The sequence below is a fragment of the Micropterus dolomieu genome, linkage group LG06 (assembly GCF_021292245.1).
Source record: "Micropterus dolomieu isolate WLL.071019.BEF.003 ecotype Adirondacks linkage group LG06, ASM2129224v1, whole genome shotgun sequence".
Lineage (NCBI taxonomy): Eukaryota > Metazoa > Chordata > Actinopteri > Centrarchiformes > Centrarchidae > Micropterus > Micropterus dolomieu.
The window spans coordinates 14731709-14748088 of record NC_060155.1 but is presented as its reverse complement, the minus strand read 5'-3'; the positions used below and the strand labels follow the sequence as shown (position 1 = coordinate 14748088).

Here is a 16380-nt window from a genome sequence, read left to right as displayed (position 1 = left end):
GTTGTATTTCACTGGAAACCGAAGGGTTCCCGAACAGAAGACCTTAACAATAAGGGAGGGTCTTCAAGCTCTGGCTTCTCTGCACTGGCCGTGATGCTTAAGTCACTAATTGGTGAGATGCTGGGCTAAAGCGGCTCCTTATGTAGCGCTGTAGCGCCGCAAGGTGGATATTTGGTCCGACACTTAATGTGTCCGTGTGGAAACACGGAATTTATTTCGGAGTTTTCCACACACAAAACAAGCCTAATATATGAGGTTAAAGATTGCATTTGGTGCACATGTGCACCGTTTTGAAAGTCCTGTACTGAAACAGTCCTGTACTGTTAAACCCCTAACAATCACGCATTAGACATCAGGGACCAGAAATTAAGTTTTTCACTATTGAAAGTTTACTGTACATGTTAAGCTTCATAATCTTAATCAGCTATTTTAATTTTAAAACCACATTCAGCTAATTTTGAGATTCCAAAATAAACTCACTGAAACACAGTTGTGATATACAGTATTATGGTCTTATTAAACAATTGAAGTGCAGTTTAAAGAGGTAGTATTGCTTTTTGGCTTTTTCCCTCTCCTTTATTGAGTTATGTCTTTTTTGTGCATGTAATAGGTTTGCAAAGGGAAAAAGCCTAAAGTCCACCCCAAAGAGTTCCCATCTCCCACAGAAAATACTGCTCTAAGCTGCTTGAAAACCGCTTGTTTGTAGTCCAGCCTTTTCTTCCGCTTTCTTGTGAATCACAAGAAAACACGCCTCATAATGTGCGGCTAGTCTGACACACCCTCAAAAACACCGTTGGAAAAAGCAACAGCACACTGTGACAAGACGTCCGCATGCTGCCTGTCCTCTCCCTTCCAAACACTAGCTACCCTCCAGGCAGTCAATGGACATAAAGATGTTACTGTGATGTAGAGACGGAGCTCAGTTATAAGTTTATGGATGAAAATGAATAACTCACCACTCAAACTCTTTTTCCAGTCCATGTTGCTAAGCTGGGGAACATAAACAGCTGAACCGAAGCTGTGTTTACCAGCTTCTCAGAGCCCGCCCTACTCTGCTTTTGATTGGTTAGTAGTCCTTAACTAAGAACTGCACATGTGCTGCTCCCAACAAAGATCATGTAGAGGCAAGATGAATCACTCCATAGCTAACACTTCAACACACAGGGTGAAAAGAGGAGCTGCAGCAATGTGCAGTATGACAAAAATATGGTGTTTTTTGAAAATGAAAAAATGTAAACCTGTTATGGTACAACCCCTAAATAAAATTATGAACCTGAAAAGGAGTATAATACCACATTTTTAAAATTGGTCCAGTATTGAGCGAGCGCACAGCAGTCTGCAGGAGTGAAACAGGGCAGCCAACGTAATCCTTGTGGGCAGTTGTGCACCATCAAAGTACATCCACTAAAGAGCTTGTTTTTGCCACTGACACTCAGATCTGACAACTTTATGGAAAGGATCCCTAAAGAGATGCCGATGCTATTTATTTATTTTTTTTATATATATATAATTATATTATATATTATATTATTTTAAAAGAGTAGGATCTGTTTTTGTTTAAGCAGAATCAGCCACTTTATGTCTGTTCAAAGCCACCAGACTCCATTGACAAAAACATATAATTTTACACCTCTGGTCTACCAAAGACCATCTTCAAAAAATGTCCCAATTTGTCACTTAGACACACAACATGGGAAAATAGGGTCCTGGTTGAAAAATTGTTACCCTTTAACTGTTGTGTTAGCAAACTGTTAAATGTCCAGCACATACAAACCAACATGAGCATCCCATTGGATGTTACTGACCATGTGAGGAATGTAAATTCAGCGTCTTGTTCTCTTCTATAGCTATAGTTTTCTCACCAACTGCTAAGAAAAATATCTGGTCATTAGCTTGCTTGATGCTTGGATAACTTCACCAACCACTTGTTAACTCGGTCATTGTCTATTTTGGCCACGTAATGAAAGCAGCACAACAGAAGCAGCAGTCACCCATCGCTCTCTACATTAGATGCATGGTACTGCTGTGAAATAAGCATTTCAGTACTCTCAGACCAAAAAACACAAATCTGTGAATCTTTATTCATACAACTTTTTTTCCTGCAGCAGTTGAGCTCTAGGCAAAACACTTGTGCTGCATCACTTTCCTGCAGCACAGTAAACGTCTAAGGCTGTATTCACACCAAATCATGCGTTGCAGCGAAAATGCCACTCCTCGCATTCATTTGAATGTGGGTAGTGCATTTAGACTGCTGCAGTGGAAACCGCAGGGGATGCTGGAAGAAAACGCAGCAACCGGTGAAAAGCTGAAACAGAATCAACTTTTGGAGAAATGCAACTAGTCACGATTATTTTTGTCACCCCCTAACCCTAATTAAACCATTTAAATAATTAAATATCTTTCAAGTGAATCACTGATCTCCAACACACAGCCTAACTAGCTCACGTTCCCATTAAGTGAACGAGGTGTACTATTCAGAATGAACACCAGTATGGACGCCAGGGGGGAAACCAGGGAAGAAGACTATATACTAGAATTCATAGATTTATACAAACTTTTAACTGTTTAACGAAGATTTTTGCTTTGAAACTATATAAAATAAGAGCAAGTACTATAACTACGACTGTACACTAAATGTAATGTCTATTTAGAACAATAAAGCAACAGTCCCCTTTCATACTACTTCTGTAGTTTATTTTTCCAAAGTGCTTATAGGTTTTAGGCGATAACTGAGTGGAGAATGTTCTGTAGACTACATCACGAGCCTGATGTTCCTTGGTGTAGTTTAAACCATTACTCATTACTAATAACTTTTAAACATGGGTCTCCGACATTGCCAGCGTTGTGTTGGACAAATTTGGGCTGCAGTGTTTATGAGAGAGAGCGAGAAAGAGACGAGCGAGAGGATGTGCTGCGCGAATGTGCTACAGTGCTGATCTGCAATCAACTAAGATTTTAAATAGTAAAAACAAACAACTAAAATCAGTATGTGGCAGTCAGTGTTGATATTGTGGTGGGCCGCCACAAATAAATGAACGAACAGGAAACACTGCATTTCCTCTGTTGTTGCTGTTGCAGTGGTCTGAGTAACTGGGACCAGGGCGCTCTGTGGGCGGGACTGGCACCGGCCGGCTGGCACTGCTAACCTCGCGGGCACTTATGTAGCTTCTCAACCCCAAAAACTTTTGAGCACATTTTCAATTCGCCATCAACTTTGGTAAAACTGCCAATATTCAAGTTCTACACCAGGGGTATTCAATTAGATTTCAAAGAGGTCCAGTTAGAGAAAATTTCCTGAAGCAAAGGTCCGGAACATCAAAACGACGAACTTGCGTTATCATTCAGTACTATAACCTATAGTTGTATCAACACATGTTTTTAGTCAACAACGGACTGTCAAATCAAATAATATTTCAGTCAGTTTTCACATCAAACTGGAAGGATAATAAATAATAACTATTCAAATAATAAATTCTAAATTTAAGTAAACTAAATTAAAGTGCCTAATTTTTAGAAAAAATTTAATAAAAAGTGAAGCTTGAAGTGATGAAGTGTAGTCTTAACCAATTTTATAATAAACACACAAATGAACAGCTGTAATGCCTCCTCTTCTCTTTCATTTCCTCTTACAGAGCTACCACTTTCCTACTTTCTGTTGTTCAGTGAGAAACGTGAGCTCCAGCTAGCATATTGGAGATCTATGAGATATTCTGGTTTTGAACTGCCCGTGGGAGGAATGTACATGTAAAAATCTGTACATTCTTGATTAAAAGTCATGTGAAATCTCTTTTCCCTTTCGTCCCCTCAATTCGCGTGAGTTTCCAAAACGTCTCTGGTGAATCTCGCGGACTCGACTCGCAAGCATCGGTATGCACAGATTTGATTGGCTGAGCAGCGTCACATGAGACGATTGGAGCACATGCGATTGGTCTGTGAGTTTCCTGGTCCTCCTTACCAGTACAGTAAATGCTAGAAAAGCTGCGCGGGTTAAAATAGAAACGCTCCGTCACGAGGTAGTAAGTCTCAATAATAAATGTGCTGTAGGTCGGCGGTCCGGAGAGGACGGCGGCTGGGTCCGGATCCGGACCGCGGTCCGCCTATTAGTGACCTCTGCATTAATCCAACCTCGAACTAAATAAAGGCATGAATCACTTTTTCTAGGTCATGCCTTTTAAGAAAAGGCTTAACTTTAGATAGAAGACGAAGCTGGAAAAAACTCATTTTGACAACATTACTGATTTGCATGTCAAATTTCATGTTGCAATCAAAAGTAACCCCCACATTTCTGACAGCAGGCTTAAGGTATGGAGCCAGAGCCCCCAAATTCACTGCTGAACCATTTGTGTTACTGAAGATGATACACTCAGTTTTTGCTTTGTTTAAATTAAGAAAATTTTGTGACAACCACAACTTAATATCATTAATACAACTAAGTAGGGAGTCTAGTGCGACACTAACATTCGGTTTTAAAGGCAAATAAATCTGCAAATCATCGGCATAACAGTGAAAGGACAGGTTGTGCTTTCCTATAATACTCCCTAATGGCAACATATATAAAGAAAACAAGATTGGGCCAAGAATTGAACCCTGGGGTACCCCACAAGAAAGAGGAGCAGCTGACGAAGAGCATTCACCAATCATAACAGAGAAGCTCCTATTTGCCAAATAGGAGCTAAACCATTGAAGAGCCAAACCACGAATGCCTACATCATGCTCAAGGTGAGAGAGGTGAACTGCATGGTCCACTGTATCAAATGCCGCCGTGAGGTCCAAAAGCACTAAAACAGCAGGATTCCTGGCATCCACAGACAAGGCAATGTCATTGTGTACTCTGAGCATTACAGACTCAGTACTATGACATGATCTAAAACCAGATTGAAATTTTTCAAGCACAGAATTTTTCTGCATAAAGGCTTGTAGCTGTATAAAAACAACTTTTCCAAGACCTTTGACAGAAAAGGCAGATGAGAATCTGGTCTAAAATTAGATAACACTAAAGGGTCAAGATTTGGTTTCTTAAGTAGGGGCCTGACCACAGCATGTTTAAATGCAGCTGGGACACAACCTAGACTAAGACAAGAATTAATTAACGTGAGTAGACTCGACCCAATGGCGCTATTAAAAACTTCCTTCACTATCCTGGATGGGACAATGTCGGTGAGCCAAACACAGCGGCGCCATCTTGATCCTTATTTTTGCGTCCTCTGGTGCCCCGCAAAAAGACAGTGACTGTTCACAGCTTGCCGTTGCTTTCAGTTCATTTAGGGTAAACACATACATAAACTAAACCAAAATACTTAAGGGAGGAGGGCTATTACTTATTGTCTATCACAGTTTTAACAAAAGAGTTTCTATTCTGTAGCATGATGCTCTTGCATTTGTGCTTTCTTCCACCAGACAACACCTGACTTCCCAGGGTTCAGCAACCAATCGACAGGACAATACCAGCTATGTGACCATGACAAAATCTGTGAGTGAGTGAACTTTTGATCACTCTCAACTTTGAGTAGTCCTGTTCATAGTTAGCTACTTATTGCTGCACGTGAAGTGTACCTCTGACAAGAAATCATTTATAAAAGGAAATAAGCCTAACATGCTATACAGATTGATACTGAGGATAAGTATACATGCATTGGTGGTTTTTCATGCAAACATATACATCTGTGGAGATTCTCAATCAATACAGGTCATAGTTATCCAAGCAAGGTTAAAATCAAGGGCACCTGGACTTGCTTGCTAACATATGGCATCATGTGACAGTGCCAACGATGATCGTTCAGATTTGAGGCTTCACTCAACTCAAACGACCACAACGACATTATCATTACAACAACCAGAAACACTAATGAACCTAGTGGTATCCATCACCTTTATAACGACCCCACAGAGGTTAAAGGGCTGGGATTCCCTGCCAGTTAGTCATAACATTTCTGTGAATGTTTTTGGTCTTCTCAGCGTGGGGTCACGCCGATTCCAAGCATTGAACCCTTGATAAGGCGTGCCACTATAGGCGGTGTCACGTTAGATATAATCTTTTCAACCCATCGGAAACACCAACAATCTTAACAATGTCTCTCCAAGCTGAGTTCTTTTGCGTGTTATTCTTTTATGAATGCAGAGAAGTATCATAAAAGATTGGATATCCTGACACAGCATCAATTTCTATTCCATAACTACTGACCAACAAAGGCTGCTCTCCCATACCCGCACAAACACTCCTGGCACCTGACTGGAGGAACGCTTTCACTCGTCTGCTCCTGGATTTTAAACTGGATCAACATGGCAGCTTGTTTGGAAACCATTTCTTCTTTTATTTTTTTTTTAACTGTTTATTTGACAGGGACAGCGCACCAACAATTGCACCAGAGCTAGCTAACAGCTAATTTGCATCCTTTGTCCCTGGGCAGGTACAAAACAAAAACAAAAGACACAAAGCAACCACTAAACAACAAATACACTACATACATTTACAAAAATACATATTATCCATCAATTCAATTGATAGAAACGGTTTGATATATACACCAAATACAGAATATAGAAAATACAATGCAATCATTAATGATGACACTCTTGTGCTGATTTTAGCCAAATTTTGAGGCTGGCTTTAAATACTGCAAAACTTCCTGAGTTTCTAATGTTTGTGGGTATTGAATTCCACTTCCCCACTACTTTAACAGAGAAGGCGGATTGACCAAAGGTTGACTTTCTAAAATGCGGTACCAAATCACCCCTAGTTGATGCTCTAGTTCTACTGGCACTGGCACTGGCAGAAAATGCTATGCATCCTCTAAGAGGAGGGGGTGCAAGATCATGAATAACTTTAAACATTAAACATGCGTCCGAATAAAATAAGAAATTATCAAAATTGAGAAAATTATATTTTTTCAGAATGTTACAATGATGATAATCCTTAGGTTTTTTGTCTAGTACTTTTAAAATGTGTTTGTAAAGTGAATACATAGGCTTGAGCGTGGTCACACCTGCCTGTGACCAGGTTGTTATACAGTAAGACAAATGGGGAAAAATCATTGTGTGTACAATAGTTTTGCAGCAGACATTGACAAATGATGTCTGATACTCAAACTCAATCTTAAAATTGTTCAAATTAAATTTAACAGTCTTGATGACCTTACTAGCTTGTTTTTTGAAGGTCAAATTTGTGTAAATTATAATGCCTAAATATTTAACGTGCCACAGATGTAATGACTTCACCGTTAATTAAAATATCAGGATTAACAAAATTATTAATCCTTGCTGTAAAATACATGCAAACTGTTTTACTTAGATTAAGGGTCAGACATGAATTTGCCAGCCAATCCGACACCTTACTCATTGAAGCTGTCAGTTTGGCTGCAGCGTGTTCTTTAGATCTTGCATGAGTAAAAATCACAGTGTCATCAGCATACATTTGGATGTTAACATCTGGACATGCTTGAGGGAGGTCATTTATATATAAACTGAATAAAAGAGGTAAAGAGGTCTAAAATAGACCCCTGAGGGACCCCTTAAATAAGGTTAGAAAATGAGGAACACTTATCACCCACTCTTGTGCATTGTTTTCTGTTATTCAAATAGGATTCCATCCAGGTCATGGTATTAATTGTGTGTTCTATCACCTGATTTTAAGATTGGGGTCACTACTACAGCCTTCCAGGATGAGGGAAAATAGGAGTTTGTTACTGACAAGTTTATCAGATGAGTTAAAGGCTTACATAGTATTAATTTATAATTTTTTAAGAATTTTACATCAAAATCAAAAACATCCTTAGACTTGGACCCTTTCAAACAATCAAGTGTTTTCATTACTGTATATTCTGAGACATTTTTGATTGCGAAAACTATTATTTGCCGATTCAAGTACTCTTGGTCTTAGACCAAAATTCTTGGCCAGACGTTGTACTGAATCTACAAAGAATGAATTAAAGATCGTAGCTGTTTTTCTTTTATCTTCTATCACTTTTGATTGTTCGTTTATTACCCAATTTTGAACGGATTTACGCTCCTTCTTTGTAATGTTATTAATATTTTCCCAAATTAATTTACTATTTTCCTTAGAGTCATTGATTAATTTAATGAAGTAATCAGCTTTAGCCTGCCTTAGTTCTTTTACTACTTTGTTTCGCAATTCTTGGAATTTTCTCCTGTCGTGTGGTAGTCCGGATTTAAGAGTTGCCTTCAGTGCTAAGTCTCTTTGCTTCATTAACTTATGTTACCATCTCTTATATTATGAAAATAGTTCACCAAAATGACTCTCCATGATAACTTTATATGGTGATTATATTGTGTGTTCAACTGTTTTTCAATCAATTGATGCAGTTTTAAATTCTCAGCCTAATCTGTTAAACACAAGCTAGCATCAAGAAGAAAAGTGAATTGTTTTAACTGGGACTCTTGGTAGATCTTAGATGTCTTCCTCTAATAGCGTTGTCCTTATCCTGTTTCTCCATGTTATTTTATTGGTTCTCTGTAAACATTTTAAAATTTATTATGAATTCAAAAGATGATTCAATGTTCAGTGTTTATTTTTTATGTAAAACCTTGAAGAATAAGCAGTAACAACAACCACCAGCAGATTGAAGGGAAAAATATAAAAGTACAATATTTGTGTCTGAGAAGTGATTAACTGAAATTGTAAACACTCTACAAAATGAAAACAAAAAAACTTGAAATCTAAGCTAAGTAAAGCCAAGAATAAACCCTTTGAGCTTTCTCTGTAAAAGTTAAGGAAAAAGTCAAACATAACATTCAGTGTAGATTCATGGATTGCCATTTACAGTGTCTTTTAATACAACTGTTTTACTTCTCAGCTGTAAGACATATCTTCACCAGGATTTCCACACACAATGTAATCTAAAATACCTTTATGGCTGATAAAATGCAGTGGTTACTGTCTGTCTTACTATGATCCAGCAGGAAAACATTTCTTTGCCTTGTCTAGTAAACATTTCACAATCCTAGCAGGTATACAGCAGTAGTTTAGAGAAAATTGAATTCTTAGTCATGCAAATGAGTGCCATCAACCCTCTGCCTATACTGTGGATCAGTAGATTCTGTTGGTGTTATATCACACAGTTTTAACAGGGCCAGGGGTCTCTTCCTCTGCATTTGCTACCAGTTTACTGGTGTCGACAAGATCAGGCTGCGACCTCTCATTGTTGAAGAAGAGTGGGTTGTCAAAGGTTGTTAATTTTTCAGGGATAGGTAAGCGGCGGCCGGACTTCTTGAAGAGAAATAAGACGATGACCAGGCCTACGGCAATCGCAGCAATGACCAGGGAAACTGCCAAAATGATGCGTCCACGGCTTTGATGATGCACCCCAGGACTTACTGTACAGATTCAACATGTAGATGATGAGTCAGAAGAAATACATAATATATAATATAATTATGATTCACATAAAAAAGATAAAGAGATGTAACTTACCAATTGTTGGTGGTGCAGGATGTAATACTAGAAAGATAAGCATGATCAAAAAACTTTGCAAAAAGTGTATGATTTCTGTATTGTTTCACTGACATTAAACTCATTTATTTATATATTCTTTATTTAATTTGTGAGCTTTAACAGTATGTGTGTTACACATTCCTTATTATTGTAAAAAAAAAAAAAAAATAAAAATACTTAAATTCAAGTTATTCCTAATAAGTATGATGGTCTCACCTTTGGAGGTTTTGCAAATATATGGTCTGTCATACCAAGGTCTACCTGTCGACCATCTTCCATCTGCAATTTGAATTGCTCCATAACTGTTGCTAGAATATTGACCTTCACCCCAGTTAGTGTAGTCCATGGCGGTTTTATCCAACCACATCCACATGCCTGGATACAAAAACAATTTCAGTATTTATTTTCTCCGGAGTTTCCTTTTGTACCAATTTAATACTCAATATCTTTTCTTTCATTGTAAACGGAAACAAGATTTTGCAACACTGAAGTTTTCAAAATATCTTAGTGTAACATTTCAAACGTTGACATATTATCACTGTAACAGCAACAGTTACATGATGCAAATCCAATATTCAGTATCCTTTTTACTCTGTTTTAATCCTAACCAAACTGAAGGGAAATATATTACTCTTTGGTTGCTTAATGCTCCACTATGTTCACCACCAGGTTTTTCTTTTGTTTTTTGTTGCCTGCTGAAGCTAGAAATAGAAAATCAAAGTCTGAAAGATACACTTTTGTTTTTTTATCTGCCTTTTCTGTCTTTATTGCCAACACGTATTACCTATAAATACATACATAAATACAGTCATTGGAAGATGAAGACAGGGTTTTTCGATTAAAGAGCAGCAGACCACGATCTGGTGAGTGCTCAGGGGAGAGGAAAGAGAGCCAGGAGAGGAGCCATGCTGGCCCAGCTTGGACTTGATTCTGCTCCTAAATCCGGTCTGAACAAAATGGGACGCATGTTGACCAAGCAACGATATTCAGAGGCTGTTGTGCCCACATCGTTGCAGAGACCTGCCCCATTAACATTCCGGATCAAGCCCTTGGCAGGTGGTCCATGTTCTGAGCTGTCAGCACAAGACTCCGGCAAGGTGAAAGGAAGTGACTCTGTTTCCCAAATGTCAGACGGTTTATTGTGAAGATGAAACTTTCATATTATCATCTGTTTGCTGCTGTTTACATTCACCCCAGATGCAAATTCAAAAAATTCACTGTGGAATGTTCTGGGTGAAGGCCAATTCATAGTTTTCATGTGACGTCCCATCGCTCCCTTGGAGGGCAAAAAAGACAATATTTTCTACTGTTTGCCAACATGGAAGCAAGTGATACACTGTTACTTTGAGTTTGTTATTTTTGTGTTGCCAAAATGCAGGATGGTTATTGTGCTTTCGGATTCACTAATCGACGAGGAGACAAGTCTGGGCTGTGTTAGGTGAGTGATTCCCTACAAGTTAAACGTAAACATTACCGCAGTCGAGCGGCGGCAGGGACCTGGCGGGTTTTAACGGCGGAAATACGGCAGCATGTGCCGTTTATGGATCGCAAGTGCCCAACGCAATCTTTTTCTCGATTTGAGAGATGATCCAAATAAAATGTTACAGTTTTTGCGGCGTCCCCACGCTTGTGACCCACAACTGGTAAAAACTGGCCTTACATCTTGGCTAGACTCTCACCAAGAAGAGCTTGTCCTACGTGGAATGTGGTTTCACAGGGCAACCAACTCCTTCTTGTGGGTTTGGTGGGTGGAGCTTAGCGGAGTCGCAGAGCAGCAGAGAGAGATGCGGAGAGTTTTGCATTGGATGTTCAATAGTTACCAACTACAGCTTTCAATCTCTCTAGCACCAGCCCTATGTGGGAAAAAAAGCTGTATATGTTCTTTCCTCATTTTTTGTTGATCAAATGTATTTTTGCCAAACTCACTCTTCTAATGAGATTGTCAAAACTACTGCATCAACATAGCGTTGTGTGTGTGCTACACGTTGTGCAAAAACTGTGCAGTCTCTCCTTTGCGTTAAGCGTGTCTGTAGCAGTTGTAACTTTTTATTTTGTCTCCAGTGCCATGTTTCCTTCCGTGGTGATATTTTATTCTACTGTCGATTCAACTAGTGTCAGTCTATTTAATTTATGCGGTATATATATATATACATATATATACACATATACATACATACACACACACACACTAAAAAGGTTGTATATTTTACTGTCAGTTCTTTATTCTGTGTTTGTCTGAGTTGTGTCCTCTTGTCTACTTAATTTTAGTAAGGCTACTCAGGAAGGTGGTTGTATATAATTGATAATCAGTTGTATTCACAGGCTGCAAAGTGCCGTCTATAGAAAAGTTATTTATTTTTCATTTGGACATCAGTGCTCATGTTGCTATGTTGTTCCACTAGCATGTAAGCTGACATTTAATGCAATTTATTTTGTAGCCTAAAGATGATATTTAACAGTAACATGTAACAGTAGTATCATATATTATAATTTTTCCATACTGCTAACTCATTTAAACATTTTCATTTTAACTTACCTACACTTTACTTTTATGTAGGTACATATTACACATACTTCAATAAAATAGTAAAATGTCTTTTAAAGTAACAGTACTTTTACTTGTGTACAATATTGTATTACTCTTTCCAACTTATCTGAAGTGTAATATATGAATGTTTTGTATAGCAAGAGGTACGTCCCTGCAGTTTACCATTATGAATATGAAAATATTTGCCTTAACAACATTTCTCGTTCAGGTTTAGATTTTGTGTGCCCTGTATGCAACATTAATGTTTTACTTTTGAACAAAGCCAGGTCAACGCCCTAGAGAGTTTTTCCGCAACCACCAGCCAGCCAAAGTACTCCGGGAGAACCCCATCGGCTCAAAACCCGCTCGAGAGGCTGTGTGGCGTGTGTAGTGTCCAGTGCTTGTGCATTTGACTCATAACAGTTCAAAATAGCACTGTAGCAGCAGGACAGAGGGTCAGTGTCCTTCTACGGGGAGAGCAGTGATTGGTGGTTATGTAGGGACTGAACCCTTCTATAGAATTTGCCCCTTTCAGTGGCGTTTGCCTCTGAGTTTAGTAAGTAATGACCCCGTTGTTATACTTTTAGTGATGTTTGAAAACTAGCAGACCCATAAGAAAGTAATCTTGAAGAGTTCCCTAACCTCTTTCTGTTTTGTCTTAATTCATTCCCAGTTACTCCTAGTAATCACTGTCTGTTCAGGATTAACTAATGCTTTAGTTAAATGTTTCATATACAATTTCCTACTAAAATATCCTTTGATATGCCTGTGTGTATCACCAGCCTCTCAGTTAAAGTGGTAAATCTCACAAGTGGAATGTCTACTGTTTTCTCGTGTGACCCGAGTGCCACCAAGGGGACAGGAAAGGTATAGCACACAAGTGTTTAAAACTCGGCTTACACTGACAATGATCGCTAAGTAGGCCTACCTATCACCATGTAATTGCATAAACGAAATTTTGCTGCCACGCTTACCTCTAAATTGTCTCTTGAGTTAAAACCAGTAACCAGCAAGTATACTGAGGACATGTAATTAAGCTTTGTTACGTTTATATAACCATTATAACCTTTTTCCATTGTGTTTAGCCTCGTTTTAATTGTCTTTATCCGAATGTTTAGAACCGAGTATTTTTCCAAATGTCGATATTGTGGAGAGAGAGATTAAAGGGAAATACGTGCAACGTATATTTCTTTATCCCAAAAGAAAGTTAACACCTTTGGGGTGACTTCTCCTGAGACCCACTCCCAAACTGATGTCACCACCACCTAATGGAGTCAAATAAAAGGGCCTTGTTGTCTTTTGTCTCTCTCTGCTCTTCTAAAAAAAAAAAACCTCTCTCTCTGCTCTTCTCTTCTAAAAACTCTCTTCAAACTAAACATATACGCTCTCTTAACTTCCTTTACTCTTTGAAATTCCGATCTTTTTTCGTTTCGTACTTAAATTTTCTTCAGACGAGCTGAGAAAGCTACGACCCTGAATCCCAATTTTGTTAGCGGGAGATTTGATTTTTGATTTTTGTTTGGAGCTGCCTGGGTGAAACTTTCCCCAGACCTGTTCAATCTCAGCAACATTAAATAGCCTATATTCCTGGGGTCTCGCGAACCTACGGCGAATGTGTGAGTTTATTTGATTTTGTTGTTGCAACCTCATCCGATCGTTTTGAACAACTAACTTTGGACCAGAAATTCAGAAGCCTTCATTTATAGCCTTGAATGAATGAAACCACGGCTCTGACGACAGAACCCTGAGTGGGCTCCGCTATAGCGACACCAAACGAACTGAGATCAGAGTGAAAGCCTGGGCTGACGGCCCGTTGCTGCAAGCGCTTCCCACAAAGGACTCCGGAACAAATCCACCGGTTTCTAACTCAACTCGAAAATGCAACTGGGGTCGGGCCAGAACCAACTCCACAAGCCAACCGACAGTCGAGCCTTGCTACACGACCTGCGGCAACGGTAGGGCAAAACAAACCACACTCTGTGACTCGTTGGTGTTCTCTAGTTGGCTCCATCCACAGTTAATAAACCTCTAGATTAGTCAAACTAAATCTGCAACCTAATTTCGGTCATTCGTTCCCTCGTAGAATTCTCTCCCTCTACAATATAAACTGAAATTCAAATCGAGCCTTACATAGGCTACCCTGTTCATTACCTCCTGGTTGTCATATTGACTGTTGTCCCTGTAATATTACCACATTTACCCACTATTGTACTCTCTTTTGTTAGTTAATAAATTCACCTTGAGCACAGTGATGTTGTGTGTGTGTTATTAAGAATCTACAGTCCCTATACATAGAACTCACCCTCGGATTTGAGATTGACTGATTGACTAGAGTTTACGATTTCAGAATAACTGAACCAGTAACAACTAATGAATTACCAGAAATTCGTGTAATTCTCAGGCTATACTCAAGGACCTAAAGCCTTGGGTGGACAAGCAAATCTTTAGGTGGTGCTCCTAATTTCGAGGAAAAAATTAATATCAATATCAATTTCTTCTTTTGTTGTGATCAAATGTATTTTCTCTGCCTGTTTCAGGTCTTTATTCAGCAGGAATAAATAATTAAGCTAAGTTTGTGACCTCTTTGTTTCAGAGCTTCTGTTTTACAAAGATCATTTTCCTTGTGTCGTGTAGCTCAATGTTTGTTTTCATGAAAGAGTAGACAATGTGACTTTACCTTTGTGAGTTTTATACAAGCCAATCCAGAAAGAGTTGTGCACGTCTTTGTATCTGTCGATACCGTTTTTAATGAAGGCTTGCTCAAAAGGATCTTCAATGCTGGCAAGAGTTCCACCTTCATAAACAACAAAGAAATAAACACATAGAGAACAGTAGGTACTTAATTAAAGCTTAGTGATGAAGAATATGTATCAGATCATCCATTCAAAATCCTTACCATGTCTGACACAGTTAGCAGATGCATCTGGCCACTCAACCCTTTCTGTGAGAAAGAGGTAACAATGACCCTTAAATGGTAACCAGCTGTTACGCTGCCATCTGGGTGAATCTGGGTCGTCAGGGCAAGTTCCAGGGAAATCACTTGGCACTGTTGGTGGCACATCTGTGGATGTGAGAGACACTGATGACAATGGGATCAACGAATGTACTGTGTAGTCCATCCATCCATCGTAAAACGCTTATCTGTGTGAGCATGCTAACATTTAACACTTTTCTAGCTTCTTCTCCTCATTCATCAAAGGACATCTACGTGTCAGCTGCTGTTAAAAAGAGCAGAGTTTTTAAGAGCGCTGCAGTGTGTGTGCGTAGTGAGAGAGCAAGCGGTAGAAAGTAACGGTGAAAGCGAGCGAGAAAGTTGTCAGTCTGGCAGTAAATGTGCAGTGTAGGTCACAGTGTGTCCATTAATTAAAGTCTGTCTGTTGTTTCTCCAATTGCTGGAAAGTGAAGGCGGTTAGCGCAAGCTAACGTCTCTCTGTGCTTCAGACTCCAGTCTGGAAGCTGAGCAGGACTGAACAGTAGTAATGTGACATCATATGGGTATCATGTTTTTAAGGCGAAAGTACATGAACACACATAACCAAAATAACAGATGTGGTAAACTTACGTTGGTTAGAGGCTATGAATTTTGGTTTCGATTAATGTTCAATTAATCGTCCAGCCCTTTTTAAAATGTATGTGAGCCCTACCTGTAGACTTCATACAAACGCTGGTCATGTTCTGATTGCAGTCAGCAGTCTTCCATTTTCCCTCTGCATTCACAAACACACAGGGTTGGTTCATTCTTGGTTCTAAAGCATCCCAGTTGCTTTGGGTGATAGGCCAGCCATCAATATATCTGAAATATCTGGAGGTCTGAAAGCAACAATTAATCAAACTGCATTCAGCATCATTAATTTAAAATATTGTCATTATTTCCATTATGAACTGAACAAAAAAGTCTAACAATTAGCTAGTCTCCCACATTGTTGAAAAGTTACATGTTTTCTTTTGTAATTTTTAGCTCTTGCGGATCTAATTGATCTACACAAGTACGTTATTGTTAATCAGGATGTTATACTACATGTCATGGATTTACAGGAGTCAGCAAATGTTTCAAGTTACAAACAAGGGTTAGTCGTGTTTGCTGAGTGAGTTTGCCCTGTACCTCCATTTTGTTCACTCCAATCCACAGAGGAGCTTTTATCGCCATTAGCTCAACATAGACCCGTGTCCACTCATTTCGCAGGTTAGCCAGTTTGGCACCATCCCCCTCACAGTGCTTCTTTGCTTCCTGCCAGGTCATTTGTTTAGTAACAAACTTGATAGAGTCGTTAAATATTTTGACATAGTCTGTAGTTGTTGGTTCAGGGGAGTCTGGGAGAGAGGCGTCTGTTCAGGGAGAGAAATTTGACAAATTTCAGGCGCTCTATTGATACTTAACAGTTACTATTCTTTTCCACTTTTCTGA

At 39.0% G+C, this 16380-nt stretch overlaps 2 protein-coding genes across 8 annotated transcripts in view; one reads left to right on the top strand and one right to left on the bottom strand.

Annotated features, from left to right (window-relative positions):
• kmt2cb (lysine (K)-specific methyltransferase 2Cb) overlaps positions 1 to 16380 on the top strand; it is an 86987-nt gene that overhangs the window by 2805 nt on the left and 67802 nt on the right. The window lies entirely within an intron of this gene.
• On the bottom strand, positions 8508 to 16296 carry LOC123971921 (macrophage mannose receptor 1-like). Its single transcript, XM_046051006.1, has 7 exons — positions 16078 to 16296; positions 15620 to 15785; positions 14872 to 15036; positions 14653 to 14769; positions 9665 to 9823; positions 9428 to 9454; positions 8508 to 9330 (listed from the first exon to the last, which is right to left on the bottom strand). Exons 1-7 carry the CDS (start codon positions 16213 to 16215, stop codon positions 9068 to 9070), a joined length of 1035 nt encoding a protein of 344 aa, XP_045906962.1. The 5' UTR covers positions 16216 to 16296; the 3' UTR covers positions 8508 to 9067.